The 26,594-nt window shown below is 39.7% G+C and overlaps 1 protein-coding gene across 1 annotated transcript; it reads right to left on the bottom strand.

Moving 5' to 3' along the window:
* Positions 1–26,594, bottom strand: ccdc85al (coiled-coil domain containing 85A, like). The gene is made up of 4 exons (XM_077570557.1): positions 25,949–26,594; positions 23,719–24,793; positions 3,434–3,491; positions 1–1,339 (listed from the first exon to the last, which is right to left on the bottom strand). The coding sequence occupies exons 1-4, from the start codon at positions 26,192–26,194 to the stop codon at positions 1,321–1,323; spliced, it is 1,398 nt and encodes a 465-aa protein (XP_077426683.1). The 5' UTR covers positions 26,195–26,594; the 3' UTR covers positions 1–1,320.

Raw genomic sequence — 26,594 nt, 5'->3', positions numbered from 1 at the left:
CCTTTACATTTTGATATATTAGTTCTAATACCTGGAAGTCAAAAATAATGGTCATAATATATTGATATATATTGATATATATAGAAAACTAATCCAATAATATACATTTACTTGGACTTTGTTTTCTTGTAAAAAAGAGAAGAAAAAAACATAAAACATCTTAGCTTCAATCTAGGCGCTTTATCGGAGATGTGAATACAAAATAAAATGACACCTGGACATTGCGTTTTATACAACTACAACATTTTCAGCAGCTATAAGATCTCTTGGTTTAAGACACAGGAAAATATGTTGTCATTGCTAGAATATCGAGAATCTTTTTTTTTTTTTTTTTTACATTTTAGGTTTAAAGGTCAGTTGAAAGACAGCTTTAACAAGAAAAGTATACTGACGGCAGGGCTGGAAGTGACATTGGTAGACTGAACATCAGATTTCTCAACTCTTAATTTCACACTTGAAAATAAATGAAGTTGAAAGAATGGAAGGGGGCAGTGGAACCAGCTTAAAAAAAAAAATGAAGAATGTGGGACGGTCAGTGATGTGCTTCTCCACCAAGAGTTGTAACTGTAAACAGATGGAAGGCAACACACACACAAGCCTGTCCTTGTGAGAATTTTGTGCGATTTTGCACATAAAGTTATGCTTTGTAATTATAAAAATAATAATGAAGCTGGCATATTTTGGCGTGACTTGACCAAGTTTGTGTTACATTTGCTGTTTGCTTATGTTTAAGGAAAATAAAACCCAAAGCCCCATTATGGCTGTAAAATGATTCTAACAACTTCAAAGTATTGACAAAAAGCATTGCATGTAGTATCAGGGCTATAGCTTTCTGTTGATTTTTTTTTTTTTTTAACGTGTCACTGCGTTGTTTACTCAACCACACGGAGGCTGCGCAGGCACAGTTGTTGCATTTTGAACATCTAGAGTTAAACTTTTTGTACAATTTCCTTCTAAATCCTCATTACACACAGAAAATAACACAGCATTCAAATCTCCCAGCATGCATCAATCTCTCTTATCACAATTGGCAGGGAGAGACCTCCATTCTAATCATTTTATCTGCAGCATAGTTTTATAAACACATAAATCAGACCCTCCCCAAAGTGCTCAATAGAGTAGTAGAGATGAAAACATGAAGGCAGGTTGTTTTCAGGCGCTGTAGACATGAATGAGGCCATGGACGGACAGCAGACCATCTGGTGCCTTGGACCACGGTGCCACAGAATCTTTGCAGCTATTATCAAGACCCATGGACGTAAGAAGGCTCTACTGCTGTGATCCGGTTTCTTCCGAGGAGCCCGGTTGACGACAGTGAGGTCAAGATGAGGCGTCAAAGCTGTGCAATCATTGAAGAGGAATAAAAGAAAGATAATATAATGAAAGGAAAGATATTACCATGGCCATTTTAATCCCCTTTTTGGGGGTGCTCAAGCACCCCTAAATTGAATCCCAGCATCCCTAAAATTTAAGATTGTTTGGTTGGTATATTTTTTTTTCATGTCCTTTTTAAGTGTAGAATTAGAATATATGAATATCTTAGTTTTATTTTTTGACCCAAGAGGAGCCAGTCATATATAAGTCTTTTCACAAAAAGTTTATTTTCCAGCAATTTTTGGTTCAAAATAGGTGATTTTGATGAAACCAACTCATGTTGTACTGTTGATTACTAAAATATAGAATAAGGTAGAAACTAACTTTCTTTTTGTGATGAAATAAGAGAGTCAAATCTTTCATTTGGTACTTTCTGTGTTTACATCCTCATAAAACACAATATTCTGATATTGTGTAATATTCTCCTTGAAAGATCAGTCAGAATGCTTGAAATTGGCTGGGGTTCAGAGGTTCTTTCTTACTTTTTCTTTTTTAAGTATTGATGGCTTTAAAGAGTTAAACAAGTTAGAGTACCGCACAGTACTTTAGTGAAACACAATATTTTTACACAAAATTACAGATTCTTTGGGCCTTTTGCTCGCTAGAGCCTACTCAGAAGCAGGTTGCCAATAATACAACAGGGTCTTAATTAAAAAAATATATTACCGCAGTACTCATACTCTCTACATGCATTCCAGTGCATTGCTAAACTTCTCATAGCAATATCCAATATTAACACCTGCAAGTTATTTTCATCTAGAGCTACTGTATGAAATGCATCACTTGCATGTTATATCATTGAGTAAACACTCCGAATGTTATGGTGTAAATGCCAGGCCATTGTCAATGATAAGAAATGTTACAACTGATTTCTAATGGTATCTGCTGATATAGCAATAGTGGTGGCACAAGTATTTGGGGAAGCCCTGGCACTGTAACAGTGGAGCAGAATGCACAACACCAGGAGTCGGAGGCAAAAGCAACAACGCGAAATGATTTCATGGCTATTTTTTTTTTTTTAAACAATCATCATCTTGTTACATAATATCCACAAATAGACTGAGAATATTCGTTAAAGATTAGATGAAAAAGTATTTTTATGATTTTATGGAGGCATATTGGTGGTATGATTAATATTTATTCAAGGCATAGCTTTAAGACTTGACATGTGAGTGGATTGATAATTGAGTTAGTAAAAATACATGTTAAAACAGGAATCAAGAGAAACAAAAGACCTAAATAGATGGACTCTTTTTTTTCTCTCCTGCTCCTGCTTGCACCAGAGAGCTGAGGGACAGCTTTCAGCTTCATATATAAATAAATATGACTTGACTTGACTGTTGATGATTTTGTGAGTTCACAAATCATCTTCTTTCACCTTTCCTTTCCACACCTGATTACCTGATATATTTTTTTTTCCAGGATGCAAAGGAAGCATGGTCATGTGCTTGTCCAAATTGTAGTGTAGTGTAAAGTGAGAGGGGGAAAAAAAATGTGTGAAAAATATCTGTAATTATACATGGCCATGCGTGGGTGCTTTCCTGAAATAGGAGGGGCCAGAGGGGCCTTTGAGGGAGGATCTGCCTTATTGTCTTGCAGTCATTAAATATTAACACAGCCATCTATCCCTGCCCCCCACTGGGGTCTGATTGAAAGTGTAGAATATTGCACATAGGTCACCTAAAATTGTGTCTCGTGATGTGGATATACCTGGTCAACACAATGTTGGAGTAAATAAACCAGATTCATTTAACCACACCATCATAAAGATTTAAGAGATCAGATTGTGATTAGCTAAAAAAAACACTTTTCAAAAATAAGGTGACATTTTATCCACTTCTCGTTGGCAAAGTCAGTTTTAATGCAAAGTACTGCCGGGCCTGTAAGTTCAATAGTTTTGAAGAAAGCAGCTGAAAGAAGGCTGCATAATGACACCTAATTACAGGATTATGGACCCTTGTGGAAAAGAACAGACAGTGACCTTCATTTGCCATTCTTCCTCTTCTGTGATTAATGCAAAGGACATTATAAAGAAGGGAACAAAGAGGAAAGTTCTTACCTGTCCCATAGCTTGACATTTCTGCAGTTGTTAGTGCAGCAGCCGGCTGATATCAAAGCTGTGACAAAAGAAAGGGGAAAGAAGACAGCGAAGGGAACAAGGGGGGAGAAGTGACAGAAGAAAAAAATGGTTTATGAATGTTGCTTTGACATGGGAGTAACGCCTCATTAATCTAATGATTTAAATATGACGTGTGCTTGGAGTGCCACAGAAAGCAAAATGCCTCATAAATAAAACAAAGAGATGTCGTGCCACTAGTTTTCATCAGAGGAATGCACAATGTGTAAAGGGATATACTTTTGATGTGTGTGTTATAGAACATGACAAATATAATTACAGCATGAAACCTGATTGAACCAACTGGTGTGGCATTTTAGGGAATAGCTTTCTTTGCTATTTTGACACCAACAAATGATACTCTTTCATGTTGGCTCCAACGGGGAGATGATCAAAAGTTAGTTAATTCAAAGCAACTGCTTTAATCCTGTCTACCATCACATCAGATATTATATATTTTGTGCACAAACTGAAACGCTAAAATGACAGTTAAAAGGCTTAAGGTTGCAGTATGGGATTCCCAGTTAAGTCATACCAGCATTTTAGGGAGCAAATACTGAAGTGCATCCTCAAAAATCGATGAGCATGTACACACACACACACGAATACCATCTGAGTTTGAAGTTGCAATCAGATATCCTGTTAGTAATAATGTATCCATATGGAACAGGAAGTCTGGGATGTACTTGGCTTCACTCTATGCAGGAAATGGGCTAAAGAAATTGCAATAAAAATAAGTCAGCTAATATAAGGTTGGCACATTATTTACTGTATCCTTACTCACTTGGCCATTCATATTTGATCATTTTACCTATATTGTGTAGTGTTGCGTTAGTGAGGATATGCACTTTCACAACCGGGACATAAACACTGATCGGTCATTATTTGAAAGCCGCAAGTTTCACCACAAAGTCTTTTCACTGGCACACATACACGCACGGCACAAGTTCAAATGTTTTCGCTAGCAGCACGACTACAGAATGGAATTGATCTATAGTTACAACTTGACAAGAGGGACTCTGTAAGTGGAATTAAAACAGCCAAACAACAACCTGGTTACAATAGTTAATTTTCGCCATGTTAAAGGCTATGTCCATAATGTTAGTCAATTGTGATTTTTTTTCCCCCCGGCCATATGTGAAATGCATCTGTTTTGTTTTGTTTTCATGACAATGAGAACAATACAATTCTTTTTCCCCCAAATCTGACCCAGGCATCTTTTGTATGTGGATATAAATAAGATACCATAAAATACTGTGAATAATACGCACATGGTGTACAATACAACCCAAATCACTGCCCCCGCAAATTCCCCCCCCCCCCCCCTGTAACTTATAAATAAAAAAATAAAATAAAATAAAATAATACAGGACCCCAATTTGCTGGTATTCTTTATAATCAGAATGAATAATATAAATGTAGACTTAAAACATAATAATAACATAAATGCTTTTAAATGCTGTCCTTTTAACAATAGCAAGTGAAGCACAAGTTTGTTTTTTTCAACCCTGAGGTACTGCTTGTAGGACCTAGTATATATTAAAATAATGTGATTTTTTTTCTTGTTAAACCTATGTATAATAGTAATGTAATGTATAATATTCACAGTGCATTGCAACTGCAGTGGGAAGACTGATCAGGTCGCGCTCATCCGACATATATGGCATCAAAAGGCAACAAATATTACAATTGTCTAACAAAGCTAACAGGCGTGGAAAGCAATGGCAGACAAAGAAAAGAAAAACAGTCAGTAGTGAAAGGAGGATGCTTAAGAACTGATAAATATATGGGGGGATCGCCTGGATGGGTCAGGTCAAGGACAAAATCCTTGAAATCGCCACAAATGTGATAGGAATTAGACCCACAAGCGGGACCTTAGTTACGTGATGCTGCTTAATGTTCATGCATGTCGCCTTAGAAGCCACATTATAAGTCATATTTGTTTTTGTAATGTAAACGATGACATAAAAAGATTGGATTTTGACAACAAATCTGAATTGGGCATCATACCCTGCAGTGTGAAAACACTGTAGCCGTATTGCATCATTTGCTACAGTGTATAGCTAAGGATGTTTACAATACAAAACATTTGCAGAGGAAAAACAAGTTAACATGTTAGTTATGCAAAATAGCGGTGATAACGAGCAAACTCTCTTGGTTTTAATTGAGTTTGTGAATTTCTTTTGTACCAACTGCAATGATCACAAAATAAAGCTTTTGAAATATATCGTAATAGGCAAGGTTACAATGGAATGGGTTCAATATATTATAATTTCAGTCTGTGTAGTTTCTATGATATGAGCTACAAATTACTAAAATATGTGTTTTTTTCTTTAATCACTGATATTTCCTTTGAAAATAAATTTTGGAATCATATACTGCACTTAGTAAGCTTGTTAATTGCAAGCAAGTAATAGATTAAAAGGGTATTTAATAATTCCACTACTGCCTGAATTTTAAACATATCTCATAATGTATACTGTAGGTGCCTAAATTATTCCTTTAGTGGCCTATTTTATACATTATACAGTGTTTATCACCTCAAAATTACCCCTGAGCTCACCTCGGCCACTAAGCCCAAGCTTTAAAAAAAAAAAAAAATCCTTCTTTGCCATGGGTTGCCCTTCAGGAAAATATATGTTAAACTCTCGCTCGCTCGCTCGCTCTCCCGCTGACCTATAATAGTTTCCTCCCTGTGAGTCTTTAATCATGTTTTCAGCACACTTCCTCTCCTTGGTTCACTAACATCTCCCATTAAAGATTCATAGCACTCTTGTGACCGCATAGTTTGCTAAAGATTCCTCAAGCCACCTTCAGTACTGCTGTCTGCACCTTCCCACCCATCTGTTTATCTTTGCAGGGGCGGACAGAATACCGCAAGACTGCACTGATAGATATTTCAACTCCTTTATAAGGTTAGGCACTTACGGGTATTTGGATTTGGAGGTTAGTGAGCATAAATGAGGGGTGATTTTAGGACTAGACAATGTGGTTTTGGTGTACAACACCATTGTTCAACGTAACTTAACACAAAAATAAGAACAGACAGAATAAAATGAAAATATATATTTAAATCAATGCAATAAATCCAAAGCTGGTTAGAAACATGTGACGACCGGGGCCTCTCCCCGCTGGGCCTGGGGTTCGGGGATGCCGCCCGTCCTCCGGTGCCCCCATCTCCCCTTCTGCCCCTGGTGTTCCGTCCCTCCGCGTGGTGGGGTGGGCGCGGGTGCCCTCTCCGCTCCGCTGCCCGGCCCCCTCTTCGGCGCGGATGCCTGGGTGCGGTGTGTCCCCGGGGTCTGGGGTCGGGGGCTGGGGGGCTGTCGGTTGGTGGGGGTGGGGGCGGGGGGGGGCGGCTTGGTTGGTGGGGGGGTGGTGGTGGGGGTGCCGGGGTGGGGGGTGCTGGGGTGGGGAGGGTGTCTGGGGATTTGGGGACCTGGGGGCGGTTGGGGCTGGGTTGGGGTGGGTGGCGGGGGTGGGGGGGTCGTGGGGGGAGCGGGGGTTGTGGGCCGGTGGGGTGCCTGGTGGGCCTGCAGTGCCCCGTCCTGCTGCGTTGGGTTGGGGGCGCGGGCCGCGTTGGGGTGGGGGGCGCTCCTGCTCTGGGGTTTGCTCTCCGGCCGGTGGCCCCTGCGGGGCCCGGGGGTTGTCCTTTGGCGCGGCCGCGGCCTGGGGGGCCCTGAGGTGTTGCGCTTGCTCTGTCCTGGCGGGGGTCGACGGCTCCCCTCTTTGGTGGAGATTTTCATGCATGCTAGATCCACCACACCAGCATCTATCGAGACTCAGACACAATTTGTTTCTCCCTCAGGTCATTGATTCGGTGGAGGCTGGTGTCTGTGGATCTCACTCTGCTTCGTCTGTCCTTTCTACCTTTCCTCAGTTTCTCCTTTGGGCCCTTGAGGTTTCCCTGATTTGTTGGAGTTTAGATGTCTCTGGGGTTGGTGAAGGTTAGTGGCCCGGTGGGTGGTGTCTGGTCGGTGCTGGGCTTCGCTTTTCTTTCTTTTCTTTGGTCCCCCTTCGGGTCTCCTGACGGCCCCACGACTCTGGCTGGATTTTGAAGTGTTCGGTTTAGGTGAACGGTATGGGAATTTTTTTTTTTTTTCTTTCTTTCTCACGCACGCACGCACGCACGCACGCACGCACAAACACACATACAAAAAAAAAAAAAAAAGGGAGAACAATGATGATGACATTTCAAATGATCAATACTGAGATCTCCCAGGGAAAAAAAAAAAAAAAGAAACATGTGAGCACAGATCAACATGCTTCATCGCTCAAATGCAGACAAAATCTACTGTAAATGAAATGGGTGTGGTCTGTTTTAGTATGATGCATATTGATATCGTTGTCCAAGTAGAACTACGACCTGTGGATCAATAAAGCAATCCCAACAATGACATCAGTTCACTTACTATGAATGACTGAGGCTTATGAATGATGGTAGACGTCAATGCTTGTATTTTCCCTTTTTGATTTATGGAATAATTACATAAAAGATTAAGAAATGTACGTGTTCTAGATTTATCATGCTAAGAGCAGATGATAATTTTTTATTTATTTAAAATAAATGAATGAATGAACCCACTGTGGTTATAAAAAAAAAAGTTCAAATAGAGAAATTAACAGTGTTAAATTTCTATTCTAATATAGTGTTGGACAAAAAAAAGTTCAGTGCAAGACATATTACAGGATGCCCGCCGATAAAACAAAACACAAAAAATTAAGTAATCACGTCATAGATCATATTGTTAACAAAAGGTTTTTAATCAAATGGAAAATGATTTGTGCTTGTGCTAGTTAGCAAGTGACAGGAAAATGAATTGGTTAAATCTACACCTTTAGTCAGAATTCTGCCAAAATGTTATTAGATTTTAGCCCACCTCATCATGACTTTATGGAAATTGTTCAAGATGAAGGGCTCTAATTTTATAAACAGTGCATGTGGGCCAGGGATGTGGGGTGAGGTTCATGATTGGTGAGGCACTCATGACTCCTCTGGAGTTGGATATTAAAATATGAATCCAAAATAGATTAGCCTATTTTTCAATTCTGACCTTAATTGAAACATTTGTTGTTGTCAAAGTTTTTAATTATACTTCAATCAATTCCACACACTTCAATAATGTTATAGAAAGAAAAACAACATATTTAAAATATGGGCAAATTTGTTCTTGTTGCTTTTACTGCAATACAACTACTGGTTCAAAATGGCAGCAAGGTCTGCATATATTTAACCAGCCAAGATCTAACCCGAGAGTCTTAGTTGGGTTTTAAAAAAAACAAATATGAGCATATTCATGTTTTTTACACGTGTTTACATACCCTTTAAAAACCTGAATATTTGGATTTTGAAAGGGTTATTGACTGCATATAAATCTCTGATGTGTGCTTGGGTGTAAAAACCGGCACATCTTGATCTCCGTGCCGCTGAAAGCCTCCTCTAGTGTTTTTGGCAATTTGGCAGACCACACTGCGCCACGCTGGGCGTTCCGGCGGACAGAGGACATTTTATATTACGTTTTCTTTCACCTACCCCCCATCACACCTGACAATTTGGTAGCTTAAAAGTAGACTAAACTTTAAGCCGCTGGAAGGAGGTTTAAGTTGTAGCGCAGTTGGTATAATGTGATTTTGGCAGATTTTGAAAGTCATTTTATTTCATTCATATGACAACAGTCTGCAACAAAGCCTCTGAATCATTGTAGAAATGAACTCATTGAACACATTGTTATTATCATCTTTACTATTTTGTTAAAATCACCCTATTTGCTATTTTGGGGGTTTGAGACACACAGACATGAACGAATGAAAGGAGCCGCTTCCATTGGCCGGGAAGCTAGTCGGCTGTGTTCACGCTGGAAGAAGTGGGACACATGCCAGTCTGGCATATGACCTGACTGGGCAACTCAAGTTCTTATATAGTTGGGGAGGGGCAGTTCATGTCGGACGCACAAGTGCTTCACTAGGCACACTTATGTCACACCCAAAAAAATACAGAAATCTGAAATAAAGAAAAACTGTTGAATGCTATAGTTAAACAATTCAGTACTACAGTGTTCTTTAAAAAATACAGCAAAAGAAAAGGGTTAGAGCGTTCCCAATGCCGATGCATTTGGCTTCAGTGTGCTACTTTTACAAGCTCTATTGTGGTTCTTATAGGCCTCAAGAGGTATACCAGTTAAAATTGATTTTGCTGTCACCAGCCACACATCTCAAGTTGAAAATTGCTATCTTGTGACAGATACTTGTGATTTTTGATACTATCTACACGCTTAGAATCTCTTGCAACCAAACTCAGTTTGTAATGACCCATGCCCTTTCCTTTATCTACCAACATATATTGTCCCTTATCAAGGACAGTTACATAGTGTGTGTTTTTTTAAACACCCTCGGACAGTTTTAGTAGATTTAGTTATGGGCAGGGTGTCAATGATAAAATTGGATTTAATGGGATGTGACAGATGTGTCAAGGGAAAGGGTTTCAGTGTCGGTTAGAGCCCAAGTGTATAGATAACATGATTACCCCAGAATAATATGGACCTTAAACTCCCTCTCAGCATAGCCCTATAAATTCCGCTACAAAAAGATGTACCACATTAATTTGGAAGGTGATGGTGTCTCAATGAAGGAGTCATTGTTTACTTTGTAGTCAAGGGTCATTCATCAACAATACCTATTAATTGAAGAGATTTAAAAACATTTTTGGAGGAGATTTAAAACCAATATTTTGTTGAAACTAAATAAAATGAATCGACTTAAATGATGACAAATAATTGGTGACTGATGTATGAGAATCGTTTGTCAAACTGGGTAATCAAGTTGTTATTGATGTCTACATCAAGTAAGTAAACACATGAAGCGGGTCTCCTCTGTGCCGCTCATCTCTCAATCCTCTTTTATCCGTCACCCGTCCTCTCTGCTATTCTCTCAATTTACAGGATCAATGCAAGGTAATTTCACATGACCACTCTTCTCAGATCTCTGAAAAAGTGCCACATAAATTATTCAGGTAGGCCGGACAGGAAAGCCCATGGAGAAGTGGGATAGATCAGTGACCTTCCGTTTAGCTAGATGTCAGTCAGTCAGTCAGTCAGTCAGTCAGTCAAGTGTAATGCCTGGCTGGTAGAAGAGCTACTTGTCTTAGCATCCTTAGGCAGATCTGTTACAGGTACAGTAGCTGCGGCCATGGAGGCAACTAAATACTTAAAGACCTTAAAGTCGCCATACCACATACATAAAGTGAAACCATGCAAGATATTTATTGATGTTAAAGTCACTGTTGCAATATATGGCTCAGAGAATCAAATGATGTTAACTATATTCACAATTTATACTGTATGCATTTGAACACATTCCCTATTATAATTATGGAAGCATATTGTGTATTATTTATAGATATACCTATAAGAGAAAATTTATCATCACGATGAAATGTGCATGTAGCGCTTCGACCAGACCAACTGTCACACAACTTGACATTTTCGCCCTACTGATAGAAAGTAATGCTAAACGCCTTGGAAAAATCAGTGCAGTTGGGTTAGACAACTGATCTGTAGATATTACTGGATAGCCGATAGGCCAAGACTTTTGAAGGCGTGAGGCCGCCATATTACTCCTCCCAAGAAACATTTCTCGGCATACAATCCTATACATTTACAGTATCGAAATTGGAGAACATTTGAGACAGTACTTAGTAAAAACAGCATGATTTAAATTTGTTACCATAAACAGGAGGACTTCAGACATTTTACAACTTGTCTTAAATACATGTATAAATTATGTGCTTAATGATTTTATTATTAAAATAATACATAATTATAACTGTAACTTAACAATATGCCTCTGCCAATTCTAATAGTGGGCCTAAGGAACTGAGCGATAAAAGAAAAAGGGAGTGTTCAAAACAGCACTTGTTAAAAAATAGTGACCAACCCACCAAACACCCGTCCACCCCCGCCCCCGCTATACTGAGAGCCTACGAGCTGTATAAGTCAAATCTGTAAATTTACGTATAGTTTATACAGTAGTCTGCTCGCGAGATGGGAGGAGTAAGATGGCCGCCCTGTAGCTTCAACGGCTTGCACGGGCTATCGGCTATCCAGTAGTATATACAGATCAGTGAGTTGGACACACTTAGCGAATGGCAACACAAAATGGCCACCATTGGCTTCCCTTCTCACTACGGCGAATAGGCCGCATTAGCAGACTAGGTTCTAAGATTCATATGTGGTGCCACACAAGAAACTCCTCTGAAAATGGCAAGACTTGTGGTGCGGTGGCGGTGGCCTAATGCAGAGAGGCCGCTGTCAAGAGGGTGAGCTTGGCGAGCATCTCAGTCTCACTGTGCAGCGGCTTCAACGGTCAATCAAAATATCTCTTTATGTGGACATGATCCTCCTGCAAAATAGATTGGGGACTGTTGCTCAACAGAACTGTACTAAATCAGGTGATCATGCGGCCCCATAGTGCAAATCAAGGCAATACATTTTTCGAAGGGGCCATGTGAAAAACTGAAATGGTTGTCAGGACCACACCAACATCCTAATTCAATTGAATTGTATTAGGCTATTACATTGCACATTGTTTTAATAAACTGGTGTAAATTTGTCGTAATTGAGAAGCAGAAGTTTAAATACAAATAGTTTAGAAATATAATCAGTTACTTAAAATGACTTATCTCTACATATTAACATTGGGTCACTATTTAAACATGTTAATTCACACGCATAAAAAAACAATAGCAGTTGTGAGTTGATTAAAAAAAATACATCGTGCATGATATTCAGGGAATGGTAACATAGGCAGCAAAGTTTAAATAAGGATTAATTAGGGTTGGGGGGTTTTTACATATTCTAATATTTAGTAAGTTGATGAAAAATGTGTATGATACGTTGTGCTTAATCAACTAAATAGAAATACATATTCCATAAACGTAAAAGAACATTGTCCTGTTATAACACTGTTTTGTTTTTTGTGTCGTCTAACAGTGAGGAAAAAGTAGACTGTAGATAGAGATAAGAGCATGAAGCTCACTGAAGTAGAGATGGATAATTGGAGCCCCCTTGGCCTGAGAACACTGTGTATGTTTTGCGTGTGCAGTTCTTTTGCATTTGTGTTTTTATGGAAGCATGCAAACATACTCACATTTTAAGACAATCCGTTCTCTTGCAACCGTGTTTACGCTTCATATTTCACAATATATATTTTCCATGTTGTATACTGTTCGTATTATTGAAAATGTACCTTAGTGAATAGTGTTTAAGATCGGCAATGCGTGTGTGATATGTGTGTCCAATATGATCTAACATTTATTCTTTAGCAGGACATATGAAGCAAGCTGTACACTAAAGTAAATACTTTGCGAGATTTATTGTGAGAAGCATCACAAAAGCCTGCAAATTGTGTTTTCAAGATCTACATTTACCACCAACTTCTACACAAGTCTATGTTGTCGGCTAAATTTGCAAAAATTAAATATTTAAGCAAACGTTTGCAAGATAAACCACTGTTTTTTCGATTTTAATATGTGAGCAACCAACAACTCGATGCTAATGAATAAAACATGATACAGGGCATGCCAGGGGAAAGCTGAAAAGTCTGTTCTTCCTTGCATTGTTTTAGTATTTATGTTAGGTTTAAATGCTCTTGGCTACAGAACAATGACTTGAAATTTCACAAATGTAAGGACCACACCATCACACAGAGCCTTACAATGATCTTCAGAGCTACATTAGGTGTGGAAAAGGAAAGAAATGTACAAACCCCAATTCCAGGGAAGTTGGGACATTGTATAAAATGTTAATAAAAACTGAATGCAATGATTTGGAAATCCTTTTAAAGCTATATTCAATTGAATACACTACAAAGAAAAGATATTTAATGTTCAAAGATATCAACTATTGTGTTGCTGTTGTATTTTGCACTTCATAATGTGTCACACATTTTCAATGGGAGATAGGTCTGGACTGCTGGCAGGCCAGTCTAGGACTTGCTGTTGTATCATGTGCAGATGTTGCTTAGCAATGGCTTGCTGAATCTTTCCTTTGGTCTCTTGGGGTCTCCCTAATTTGTTGGAATTTAGATGTTTCAGGGGTTGGTGAAAGTGTTCTGGTTTGTAACCCTGTGGGTAGAAGGTGGTGTCTGGTCGGTGCTGGATTTCACTTTTCTTTCTTTTCTTTGATCCTTCCTCAGGTCTCCTGCCAACTTTACAACTCTAGCGGGATTCTGAAATCTCCGGTTTAGGTGAAGGGTATGGGATTTTTAATAAGTTTCAGGTGAATTAATGAGCACAAACTCACACGCACGCACATATGCGCGCGCGCACACACACACACACACACAAGAGAGAGGGAGCAATGATGATGACATGTTGAATCAGTAAGATTACTGAATGAACAATACTGAGCTCTCGGGAAAAAGAGAGAATAAAATAAATATCTTGTCTTTGTAATGTATTTAATTTTTATAGTTTAAAAACGATTAGCAAATTATTGTATTCTTCTTTTATTTGTTTACACAACATCCCAACTTTATTGGAATTGGTGATTGTACATCTAAATGAAAATCACTGTCACTCCTTGCAATAAAGATGCACCTGATGCATCTTTTGCAAACATAAAATATACAGAATATATATATATTTTTTAATAGGGCACTACAGCGAGATTTTGGTCATTCCAACAACTTGCATGTTAGGATAAATAAGGACTAATACTGTATTGCGAATGTGAGTATGAACGTTTGTTTGTCCATATGTGCCTTACGATTGACTGGCAACCATTCTTTGGCCTCTCACCCAAAGTCATCTGGGATCGGATCCAGCTCACCCTCCATGATGTTACTGAAGACAAGTCATATAGCTGGATGGACAGATGGATGTTTATGTTTGTATCTCAAGAAAATGAAGAAGACATTTAAAAGCTGCATATGCTGCTGAAAAGCCAGCATACTGTGCATAATCAAATCAGCCCCCACTCTAGAGTTCCATTTCTCCTTCACTCATCATCTGATACCTCCAGACTGACAGCTCTCAGGACGGCATTCAACTTCACTTCAACGAAACGTGACACACACATACAAATACGGTTACTGCTGGTGACTTTGGGACGGACAGACAGTTTCCCTCCGGCCCAGTCGTGCCCCTGCTAAATGACATCTATGTCTAAACTTCCAGTTAATTACCTGCCCTCCGCAAGCTAATTTCCTTTCAGCTCACTGAGCCATTCCCCAGCGGCACTGTCTAAAAAGGACAAAGACCCTTCTCCAGTCCACAGGGTTTGCGTGTCTACCGGATGACTGGGGTTACTGTGAAACAGTTGTCACATACCTCAGGGGTTTGTGCTGGAGTGATGCTAGTACACGGAAAGCTGCCTACTTGCTAACTCACACAGCTACAATAGTCAGAATATTTGGAAGCATCCTTCCATTCTTAATGAGTTCATGAATTATGAGTGGATTGTTTCTTTTCAATTTTGTTCTCAACACCCATTAAATCTTGACAGTCCAATGGGATACTTAAACACGGTCCTACACACACACTCAAGGCCCTATTTTCATGCCCAGCACAAGTCTAGCTAGCGTAAGACGCAGTCTAACGGAATGCATAGGTGGTGTTTTCTTTCTTTTGATATTTTCCTAGACTGTGCAGGTTCGCGCTGTTGTAGAAGAGAACAGAGTCGTATTCAATTAATTGTTTCTTTCAACGATTCAGAGGGATTGTTCCACACTTTTGTCATTTTTACTTTTTGTCACAAAATTGTCAAATACGCCGGAACGCCCAGCAACGCCCAAACAGTAAACTCGTTGTACCCCTGGATGAAAATGAATATATGCCAGCTCCTGTCTACCAAAATAGGGCCCTCAGTGTCAATATTTTAATTTTTTTAATTCTTGACTATATCCATTATCAGCCATGATTACTATTTAGCTTTCCAAAATCCCATTTGTTTTTTGCTTCGGATCTTTAACACTTTGACTCCTGCATTTGCAACTGCTGCTGTCTAGAATTAGTATTTACCACACAGCAAAGAAGCAGTGTGACACTGTTTGCACCATCCATGAAGCGCATTAAGGAGACGAAGCTAGCTGCATCTTGATTCAAAATGACAATGATCTGCATCTGAAGTAGTTCACAAAACGCCTAATCATGCACTCCTTGGATAATGGCTGCTTTAATGGTTTACGGACAAGGTTGTTGGGGATAATTCATCTCAGGTGAGATTACAAATTCAAATGCCAAGATAGCAGTTAAAAGTAACATTTAATTTTGATAGACATCCACCTTGAGCAGTGAAGCTCTCTCTTTACTGTATGCAAAGGGCGTATGCATTGAATTTAAAAGTGAAAATGAGCTGCAGCAGACTGTGTGGATAGGTTTTAAATGGAGGTATAGGCAATAAAACACAACTTTATGTTCCTGAAAAAGGCAATCTAGACAATATCATGTTATTGTTGCAAATTCACACCATCGTGAACGGCAAGGCTGACATAATAGCTGTCCAGATGAGGCTTTCTGCTAATAATACTAATCCATTTGAGTTGCAGCAGCCAAATGCTTCCCTAAATCCTTTCATACGAGCAGCTGTGACAAACATTTGAGTTTCTTCATGAGTCGCTAAGGATGTGACACTCCACAATTTATCGGGGATGCTTTCCATCCAACAAGTGGAGAGGAAGTGGACAGAGTGGAGTGGGAAAGAGAAAGAAATAAGCGAAGAAGGCGGAAAGATGCATGGGATGGGTTGGGGGGAAGGGGTGGCCAGTAATCCACTCAAATACATATTCAATCCTCTTTCCCGGGCTCAGCCTGCCAATCAGTGCATCCTCCAGAAAGAGTGCTTCGTAATATTTTTCTTCTCTCAATCTAACAGCTGTTTTTATCACTGAAAACCAATTACGATGGAAGGAACAGAGAAAGAACAGAGAGAGAAAACCTTAAGGCCTGCAAAGGTTCAACTTCAACTCAGACGAAAAGCTATGACTTCATTTGACAGCACATATACCGCTAAAAAGTTAAAACTATTAATGCAACTATAATATTACTACATCAAGGCACACTATTCTTTATTTGAATGAAAAAAATGATAATCCATTATTGATGCCCAAAAGGGCAATTCGGGTGTTACAGCAATTTAAACAAAATAAAATAATTAATTTAAAAAAAAAAGGATTAAAAACCAAACTAAATTAGCACCACCACTACCACCTCTAAATTCCCAAATAAGCTCTTAAATGAATGTCTTAAGATTTTGCTATTTTAACATGAATGTAAAGAAAAACAATATGGATATCCTGATGTGTATGGCCCTATGCCATGTCAATCCCTCTTTTAAAATAAATGTAATAACATTTGAGCAAACAGGTTTTAATGGCCACTAATTTCAAAACTACTTATTCATTCCTGCATATTGTTGCGTTAAGTAATACAAGGCGATCATACATATTTTAAGGTTCAGTCATACCGACCCTCTGAAGAAAACGATAACAAAAATGTGTTTGACACTCCTACATACCGTTGCATAATCCTGCTCACTAACAAACATACCAGGATTGGCAGTCTTAATTACAAGAAATAGTCATATTTTAATACTTGTAAGACCTCTTAATGAAACTGAATTTTCTAAAGCATAGATGTGTCTTTTGAAAACATGGCCAAATACGTTGTAAAAAATTAATAATAATAAAAAAAAAAACTCAACTACAAATTCCACAGTCAAGTCCCATTCCTTAATTTGGTTTTACTTGCAAATGGAAAAAAAATTTTGGTATCCAATCAGCACTCCCTGGCCCCCAAAAAAGGCAGTGGTTACACTACTTTTCCCATAAAAGGCTTTTTTTTATGTGCTGATCTTATCAACAAACAGTCTAAGTTAATATGCGCAACCTGTGATTGCTGAAGCAGAAAACATGATTAAGTCTCTTCGCTTATGAAACAGACCAACTGCAGGGCAAAAATGCTACAAGATTTAACCGTTTGGGACAATTATTGGATCATTATTTATGGAGTTAATCATAATTTAGAGTGTAAAATTTTATCTTTATATTGTGGTGTGCTACTCATATTCTAATATCACGTTTTATTTTTTATGTTATTTAATGCAGACTTTTCTAGTTGTTTAAATAATGTCAAAGCCTGCACTTGTTTTATTAATATGTACCTTTTTTTTTATATATATATATACAATTCTCAAATCCTCAAAAGCCTTATTAATAGAGCATCCCTTGTGTTTAGATGAACGAGTAGGATTAACCTTCATGTTTGTGAAGCAAAAGTAGTCCTTTTAGTGATTTGGGTGGAATTCCATTATTTTTGCTGCAAAAAAAAAAAAATAATAATAATATAATGTGTGATAAGCCTCACAGAAGATGCAACAGTAGAGCGGAGGTCAGAGTGTTGTTTTTGTCTGAAATTTAAAAGGCTTAAACTTGTGCACTGTTGAGTGCCAGATGAGCATGAGACTTTCATTTGTCAACAACAACACGACTACAGAGACATCCATCTCACAAACACAAGCACGCACACACAACTTCATAAAAATTGAAATAATACTGTGCAAAGAGCTTACGGGATAATCCCAGAAAGTGGAATGTACTACAACGTCACAGGAATTAAATTCCTTCTTCGTCCAAAAAAAGAACATGCAAGGATGGGTCAGGGGATGACACACAGAGACATAGACACGACAACGATCAATAGATAGGTCAGACTAAAGACCCTTTCAAATGTAAAATTTTGAAACTTCTTGTCAACGTATTTATTCTCCCTTGAACTGTTGCTTTATGTTTCACCTAAAAATATCTGGGATAGGTCATTCATCATTTATTCTCAGATTTCTTTTTTTGTCAGGGCCGTATGTCATGATCTAAGTGAAAATATGACGGTCTGCTGCTGTGTCTTGTCAGGCCGGTGGCGGCAGAGCAGTCCCACAGGGGTCATGCTCTTGGTAGATAAGCCACCATAGTGACTGACAAATAGCCATAATATGACTTTATCACAACTCATCCACTGTAATGACTAACTCATGCTAGCAGGCTTAATGAAGTCCATATGGACCTGGATAAACACTATTTGCTGCACATGTTTCTTTCTGAGCTACATTCACAACTGCTTTGCCAGTTGGCGAATCACCAGACCTGAAAGCCAGTGAGTACCCGATGCACTTAAATTTAACAATTAAGAAGTAAAACAGCAACGCTCTTTGCAAACATATCAGTTCAAGAACGACATACTGTATCATATAGCATTAGAGAGAACACTTCTGCCACAACCAAAAGAAAAAACAGAACGTTGAACCAAATGAAAAGTTGTGTGTGTCTTTACAATAATCCACTGCAATCCAAAGAGATTGCAAAATGACAAGAGGAGAAATGTTTCCAACTGTACGAGACAATCATCTATGAAGCAAAATAGTTCAAAATGGATATAGAGCAATTTAAGGTTTTAATGTTATAAAATCAGGGCACGCAAATAAGGTAAAGATAATGGTAACAATTGAAAATATGGATTTAAGACCCAAACTGGTCTTGTCCCCAAAATAACTACATTTCCCACTATGGAAATTAAGGTGTCTTTATGGTAGAGCACAGGCGTCACCAACCTTTTTAAAGCTGAGTGCTGTTTCTTAGCTACTGATAGAGGTGGGTGATATGGCCTAAAAATTGTATCACAATATTTCAAAGGAATTTGCGGTGGCGATATTTTTGACGATATCGGTAATAATTACTGAACAATATATTTGTGATTGATGCTTTGGAATAATATAACTTTTATTGCAGCACAATGTTTAAGCCACCTTTTTACCCCATTTGAAATGTAAACAAGGTGCAAATATAGCAACTTTAATGGAATGAAATGGAAATAAAAACAGGCCAGGTAGTGTTTACCAGAGGTGTGGACTCGAGTCATGTGACTTGGACTCGAGTCATGAATTTGACGACTTAAGACTCGACTTGAAAAAAATGTTAAAAGACTTGCAACTCAACTTGGACTTGACCAACAATGATTTGTGACATCACTCGGACTTGAGCCCTTTGATTGAAAATACTTGCTTCTTCCACCAATACAAAAAGATTAAAATGTATGTTAACGAGTAAGTTCCTCTCGGTGTGTACGCGTGCGAGGTGAGCTGACAGAGCCGTCATTTAGACATGTCAGGGAAGCCGCAAAGGCGCAAACACACCCCGCCTACGCTAAGGCAATCTTCAAAATAAAGCTGACCAAATAATACACTGACACCAATGCAATATCCTTGGTGGATTTTACTGTGAAGTCTGCCTGCATGTTGGCGTGAACGCCAGCTTAACTACTTCCCTTTGACATTGTGGCTTGCATTATCTACGTTTTTATTGAAATTACATATTTTTATCATAATACCACCCCGAAAGTATATTAAATAGCGAATTTAGGATGCGGAAAAACCGCAAGTTAATTACACCGTCATTGCACGATACGGTACAAGTCTCCGGCGTTTGTGGCTAGTAGCTAACTGTTAGCGTTAGCATCAAGTGCCTGGCTAGCAACAGTAGTTTGACAGCTGTTGCTTGGCTCGCTCGCTTTTCTAATTGTGGACCTATGCTACTTTGTAATCCACTCTCCCTATTTAAATGACAGGAATGTGCCTTAAATTGCACTTATATGTATTTTTCATTATTAAAAATAATAATAATAGAACTTTTCCTTCATTTATAGTTATTTTATAAAGCACTAGCTTTAAAAAAACAAAACAAAAAACATTCAAAATGTCTAATATGGCAATTTGGATTTTAGGAACACAACTTCAAGTGCATTACAAGTGCAATATAACATAAGGCAGGATACCTTCACCTTGTTATTTTATAAATGGACCATGTATAAAATAATTATGTATCTTGCCTTATATTGCACTTAAAATTGTGTTCCTAAATCCTAACGGCCAAATTGGACATTTTTAGTTTATATATAATTTTTAAAATGTAATTGGCAAAAGTATTTTATAAAATACATTAAGACAAAATATTTATCTGATTTCATTTTTTATTTATTTTTTAACAATCCGATCCGTGACTTTTGTGATCAGTTGCACCACTAGTTGTTTGGGTACAAAAACTAATAGGGGGTCAAGAAAAAATTTATTGCAGTATGTTGAAGATTAGATCACTGACGGAGAGGCAACAACTTCAAACTTCGTTCAACATCTGAAGTTGCACAAAGAACGGTAAGTAAGCTAATGTCAGTTGTTTATCGGCTAATTATTGTTGCTAGCTGCATAGTTAATGAGACTGTCAACTCACTGGTAACACATTGCAAACAACAGAAATCTATTGCACCATTCTGGGTTCACTCCCTGAGTCCCTCACTTATACTTTGATGCTCACCCCAAATAATATCATCTATGATGTTGTTAAAATGACTCGAAAGGACTTGAAACTCAAAGTGTAGGACTTGTGAATTGCTTGAGACTTGTCAGTCTTGACTCGGGACTTGACTTGAGACTTGTCAGTCTTGACTCGGGACTTGAGGGCAAAGACTTGAGATTTGGGACTTGCAAGGCAATGACTTACTCCCACCTCTGGTGTTTAGCCTGCGAGGTTTAATTGTAACATAACTGCTTAAAGCACATAAAGCACATTTACTTAGCAAATACAAACAAAACACAAACCTTCAGAAGTCAGAGGCAAATTGCATGAGTCAAGAAAGTCCATTATTTTCTCCTGTGAGGTTGATCCTTGCAAAAAAATAAAATAAAAATGATACGGCAAGTGTATTGTTGAAAATAGTTTTTCGCCTGCGATTGTTTAGGCAGTGGTTATTTTGCCATAACCGGCAACCCTCCTGTGAGCGTTATTTTGCCGTGAATGTCTCGAATTGGTCAATAAGAGGAGCGAGAAAATAACGTGATTGCTTGTAGACATTACTAGCGGGTATGAATAACGCAAATGTGCATGTTTACGCCGCTGCGCAACAGCAACGCGCACGCCGTCTCGTCGAGAGCACGTTAGCTTAGCGGCCGGTTAGCATCACAAAGTCCCGTCAACTATGAGGCGAGTTACCGGTCACGGTAAAATAACCACCGCGGATTGTTTATCTTGGCCAAACAATACGTGACCGCTTCAGCATTATCCAACAACCGTCTAATGTTTTTTTTTTTATAAGGAGTGCGTCTAATTCAAGAGTGCTCCAGTAATGAACTTTTGCTCACGGCAAACAACGAGCTGTTTCCATGTCCTCCTCGCGTGTCTTTAGCCTGCGCATCCTCTTAACTTAACGGCAACAGTTGTCCCGCACAATTTGCAGACGTTAACGATTGTATTTTTTGCATCATATCTGACCTCTTGTAGCCAAACAGCCTCCACACGACAAAGATAGCTCACTCCCACTTTGCCGACAGAACTGGCTGTAGCTCACGGCCTCACACGCTCCGACATTGTTTTTATGCAGCAGCGAGCGACGCATGTACGTCCAAATAGACAGGAAGACGTATGATGTTACGCAATACGTCATCACGTCAATTTTGCGATATTTCACATTTTTATCACTCAAAAAAAAATGCACCGGTAATATCGTAGAAGGTATGATATGGCAACACCCCTAGGTAGAGTGATTGATGCAAAGGGTTAACATTTAACGGCCACTAATTTACACATTTTTAAAATAAAAAAAAGGAGCTTTAATTACCTTTAATCATATTACTAGTATATGTTATTATTAGGGCAGGAGGGAGAAAAAAAAATCATCTAAATCAACCACAAAAATTGGTTGACATAAAAATGTCTGCCTCGAAATGCGGAGCGGGGCAATTACCTGAGTAATTGATGGAATAATCAATAGGGTAATCAATTCTAAAAAACATTCGTTAGTGATAGCCCTAGGTAATATTAATATGTTTATACAAATTAATCTCCATGACATTGTGTATATTTAGCATATATCATGAAATATGACATTGTGTTGTGTTTTGGGTGGACAGTTTATCTTTTCTCTGCAGTTTTTTTTAATGCAAAGACTAGCACACATTTCACCTTGAGACAACCTTTCGTGTCTGCCAGCTCTGCCACTCAGCACCTTTTTTTCCCCCGTACTCTAGAAATGATTATCAGTCACTGTGGGGTATGTTAACAGCGGCCAACTTGGTAGGCTATTTTTGATATTCATCCCACAATCTGATACTCTCAAATTGCACCATGGATAATAACATTGCATGTTTGTGGTTTCAGTGCTTAGTTGTAACATTGGGCCTCATTCAACAAACAAAGAATGAATCTTCTCCTAGTCACACTTACGCGCCAGGTTTCAAGTGTCAAACTATTCATTCATATGTTCACTATTAAATTAGGTTCAGGAATTCCACTTGGATTTTTTTTTCTTAAAGAGACAGTTTGTAGGTTTTTTTTTTTGCTATCGGTAAACTAATAGAATGCAATGACCTAAGTTCAAAGTATGTGCATTTTGGAGCACACGATATGGTGCCTCCGACACACACACCACCAATTACTATGTTCGTTAAGTTTGTCTCCTTTGGATATCCGTAGCAGAAAGATGGCAGTGAAACATGTCAGCTTCCTGTAAAGTGCAGTGCAACCAATGTAAAAATAATTAACGATTACTAGACCTACGATTATTATTTTTTTAATGAATGTTGATGTGACAGAACATATTTTTGGCATATTATTGAAATGAATAGTGTTTTTTTTTAAATGAATGAACATTGAAAAATCAAAAACTTCTACACACTGTCACTTTAAAACTTCAAAACGTCTGATACGGCAATTGCGAGGTTCGAAAATAAAATGACCATCTTTCACTACATTTAAAGGGGAAGTCAACCTTGAACATTTCTTGACCATAATTTGGTATATGTGACCACACTAGTCCAAACATAACATTCTGATTAATATTACATTTGTGGAATATGAGTTATGAAGCACAATCCATCTGTTTTTATCCATCTCAGGGGGCAGCCATTTTGCCACTTGCTGTCGACTGAAGATGACATCACAGTTGCTCGGGGCTCAGGCAACGACCAATCATAGCTCACCTGTTTTCTGAAGCTGAGCTGTGATTGGTTGTTACCTGTTACCTGAGACCTGAGCAACTGTGATGTCCTTTTCACTTGACGGCAAGTGGCACAATAGCCGCTTTCTGAAATGGATAAAAATTGCTGGATTTTGTTGTTTAAATCATAGAACATATTATTGTCAATACATTTTTTTTGACTTCTTCTTTAAATGATTCCTTCATATGCATATAAACGTACCATTCATCCCGTTGTAGATGCTCCGATGATGTGGTGACAACTCCTCTCCAGCTGACCTCCTCTGCGCGTCTCTAATTGGGCTGCCAAATTTCCCATGGTCAGGACTCGGACTGTATTGGTGCCTATGAGTCTCAGGACTGCCCCCTTGGACTATACAACTTTTATCAACATGCTCACTGGTCCCTAAATGTGCATGGCGAGGCTCAGGGCTCTCACAACCGGTACTGCTAACGCTGCTCCGGTGGTGCCTCTGATAGAGGTCACCGCTGCCACCCTGGCCCAAGTAGTGCTGCCTCTGGCCTAAAAGAAGGTCAGAGCTGTAGTGCTTTGGGTGCTGCTCTGGACTACTCCGTCCCACGTTCCTTCCATATTTCTCTGGGCTCAAGCCTCGCATGACCCGGCTGTGGTCAGGCACTGATATGGAGCCGCAACGTGGTCGACAGAGTTGGGGCAAAGTGTACGGATACTCCAGACTTGTACTCCGGTTGCGCCCGGCCGGGTGTTCAGGGCTAGACACGTCTCTGTCTCCTCCTATGGCACTGATGCTGCTACATCGAGGTTTATGCGCCAGCTCAGGACTCCCTTTTTCCCCGGAATTTCGGAGACCGCCCACTCCAACAGCCAGGTGGGTTTGCTTATGCTGATGGTGATCTGAGCTGTCAGCGCTCCCTGCGCTCGAGGTGCTGCTCCCATCTCCAACATCCCTCATTAGGAGCCCCTGCCCAGGGACCAGCAGCAAACTGTTCTGGCTGTCAATGGAGTTTCGGGACCCCACGCCCATTCCAACACTCCCACCAGTACCTCCCCCTCCACCTACTAATCCTTTGTCCTCATCCAGGAGGAGGCAGAGCTCTTTCAGCTCCAGGTTCTCGCGGATGACCTCCTCCTGTCGAAGCTCTAATTCCTTGAGTTTTTGCAGATAGAGGGTCACCTCTTTGCGCATGATGCTTGAGCTGTAACGGCCCAGACGCTGCCACTCCCTGGACACACGCTTTCCTTTTTGGCGGTCATCATCCAGGAAGCAGCACAAGTCTCGCAGTTCACGGTTGTCTTCCTGTAGTTTCTGATTGATGTCCTGACAGGGAGGAATAGAAACATGAGCGGAAGGCAGATTCATTGGCGTGACCTTTCGGCCCAAGGACTGGCAGCATTGTTCATGCTAATCAGAGCCAGAAGATGTTATAAACGTGGTTGTGTTTTGATACAATGGTAAATTATTTTTCAGTGTCAAAGTACAATGTGATTTCCAATTTAATAACAATTATTATAAATAAACTACTGCTACTGTATTGAAACCTAATCCTTATTCTTTCTGTCTTCCCTGACAATGTACTGACTCACTGTGTGGCATTCATTATACAGTAAATCAGAAAGCTCTGTAGGAGCCTCACCCTGGGTAAAACTATAAGATAGGGAAACATATAACCTCAGTGCTATCCGCTTAAACTTAACCTTCTCACCTCTGGCAAATATTCCCCTTAATTCCTCTTTGTGCATCAATATAAGTTTCCTCATTCCGTCCTCTCCTGCCTCTCTTGCCTTCCTATACCCTCCAGTTCTTTCCATTTTAATTAGGTAGCTTGGATTGGTGGGGAGGTGACAAGGACTCAAGCAAATGATTCTCATGTGATGCTACACCAGGCTGGCTTTCTGCTTCAACTGTAAACAATGTGAACATTGTGCCACTTTTGTCACAGTAAGCTTTTGTTTAAATACAAAAGAAACATCAATTGGTGGCAGATTGCGTTACACTATACAAAACATCTAATCTATAAATAAAACATTATCCCAATTAGAGTTGTGGATGAGCTGGATTCTATCCCATTCACACTCACATTTCACACACCATAAGGAAAATTTAGAGTAGGCTATATTCAATGAACTTCATGTGCATGTGGGAGTACGCAGTGCCAACACACACAAGCATGGGGAAGAACATGCAAACTCCACATGAAGGGCAAAGCCTAAATTCTAACCCTGATCTCAGAAATGTGAAGCAGACCACTCGGTCACCACTGAAAATAGACAGTATAAGATACAACTTCACCGACAAGCCAGACGGTAAGTACAGCTAAATAAATAGTGCGCACACACAACGGCACAATGAACTTCAAGATAACCTCGAGTCTGACACCATATTTGCTGTTCATCACGCCCACTACTGTGCAAGCACTCAGGTGCGCTCCAATGCTACATGATCTCATCCCTCACGAAATGCTCGCCCCCTCACCTTCAGCCCCCTGATCTCGTTCAAGTGCAACTGTAAGCTGCGATTGACCTCTCGGATGAGATTTCCGTGGTCCAGAATCACGCTCATCTTGTCGGCCTCGGAGCGTCTCAGACGCCTCACCAGGTCCTCCTTGGTCCACTTAAGCAGATCCTCATCGGACAAGCCGGTGACGTCGTCCGCCGGACTGTCGGTCTTGGCTATTGACAGCTGCACCTGAGGCTGGGGCGGCGGAGTCGCTTTCTCCATTGGTACAGCTCCTCCGGTACCGACAAAGGGCGGAAAATATTCAGCGGCTTGCTGGTGGTCTCTGCTCGCATCCGCTCTCCGACTGACTCCTGGTTAAAGGTTATCGTGTAGATATTCGAGGCATAGTGTTTTTGCCGCCGCCTTTGCTCTCGACACGTCTGCTGCTCACCACTCTGCAGGCGCAACAGCTGACGATGCCGGCAGAGTGCTGGGAGGGAGGACGCTCTGAAGCTGCCGTCACTGCAACATCCCCACGGTAGGTGGGCTATGTGCTAACGGAACCTTCTCTTCCTGTTGCCTTTTTCCCCCCTTTTACCCCAGCTACAGGTCCTGAGAACGTGAGAAATAGTAGGCGAGTCTTCAGCGTCACGTTCGCTCACACAATTAAAGCCGCGCAGGA

This window comes from Vanacampus margaritifer, chromosome 7 (genome assembly GCF_051991255.1).
Source record: "Vanacampus margaritifer isolate UIUO_Vmar chromosome 7, RoL_Vmar_1.0, whole genome shotgun sequence".
Classification (NCBI taxonomy): Eukaryota; Metazoa; Chordata; class Actinopteri; order Syngnathiformes; family Syngnathidae; genus Vanacampus; species Vanacampus margaritifer.
The sequence above is the reverse complement of the archived record's forward strand: the minus strand, read 5'-3'. Positions and strand labels throughout refer to the sequence as shown.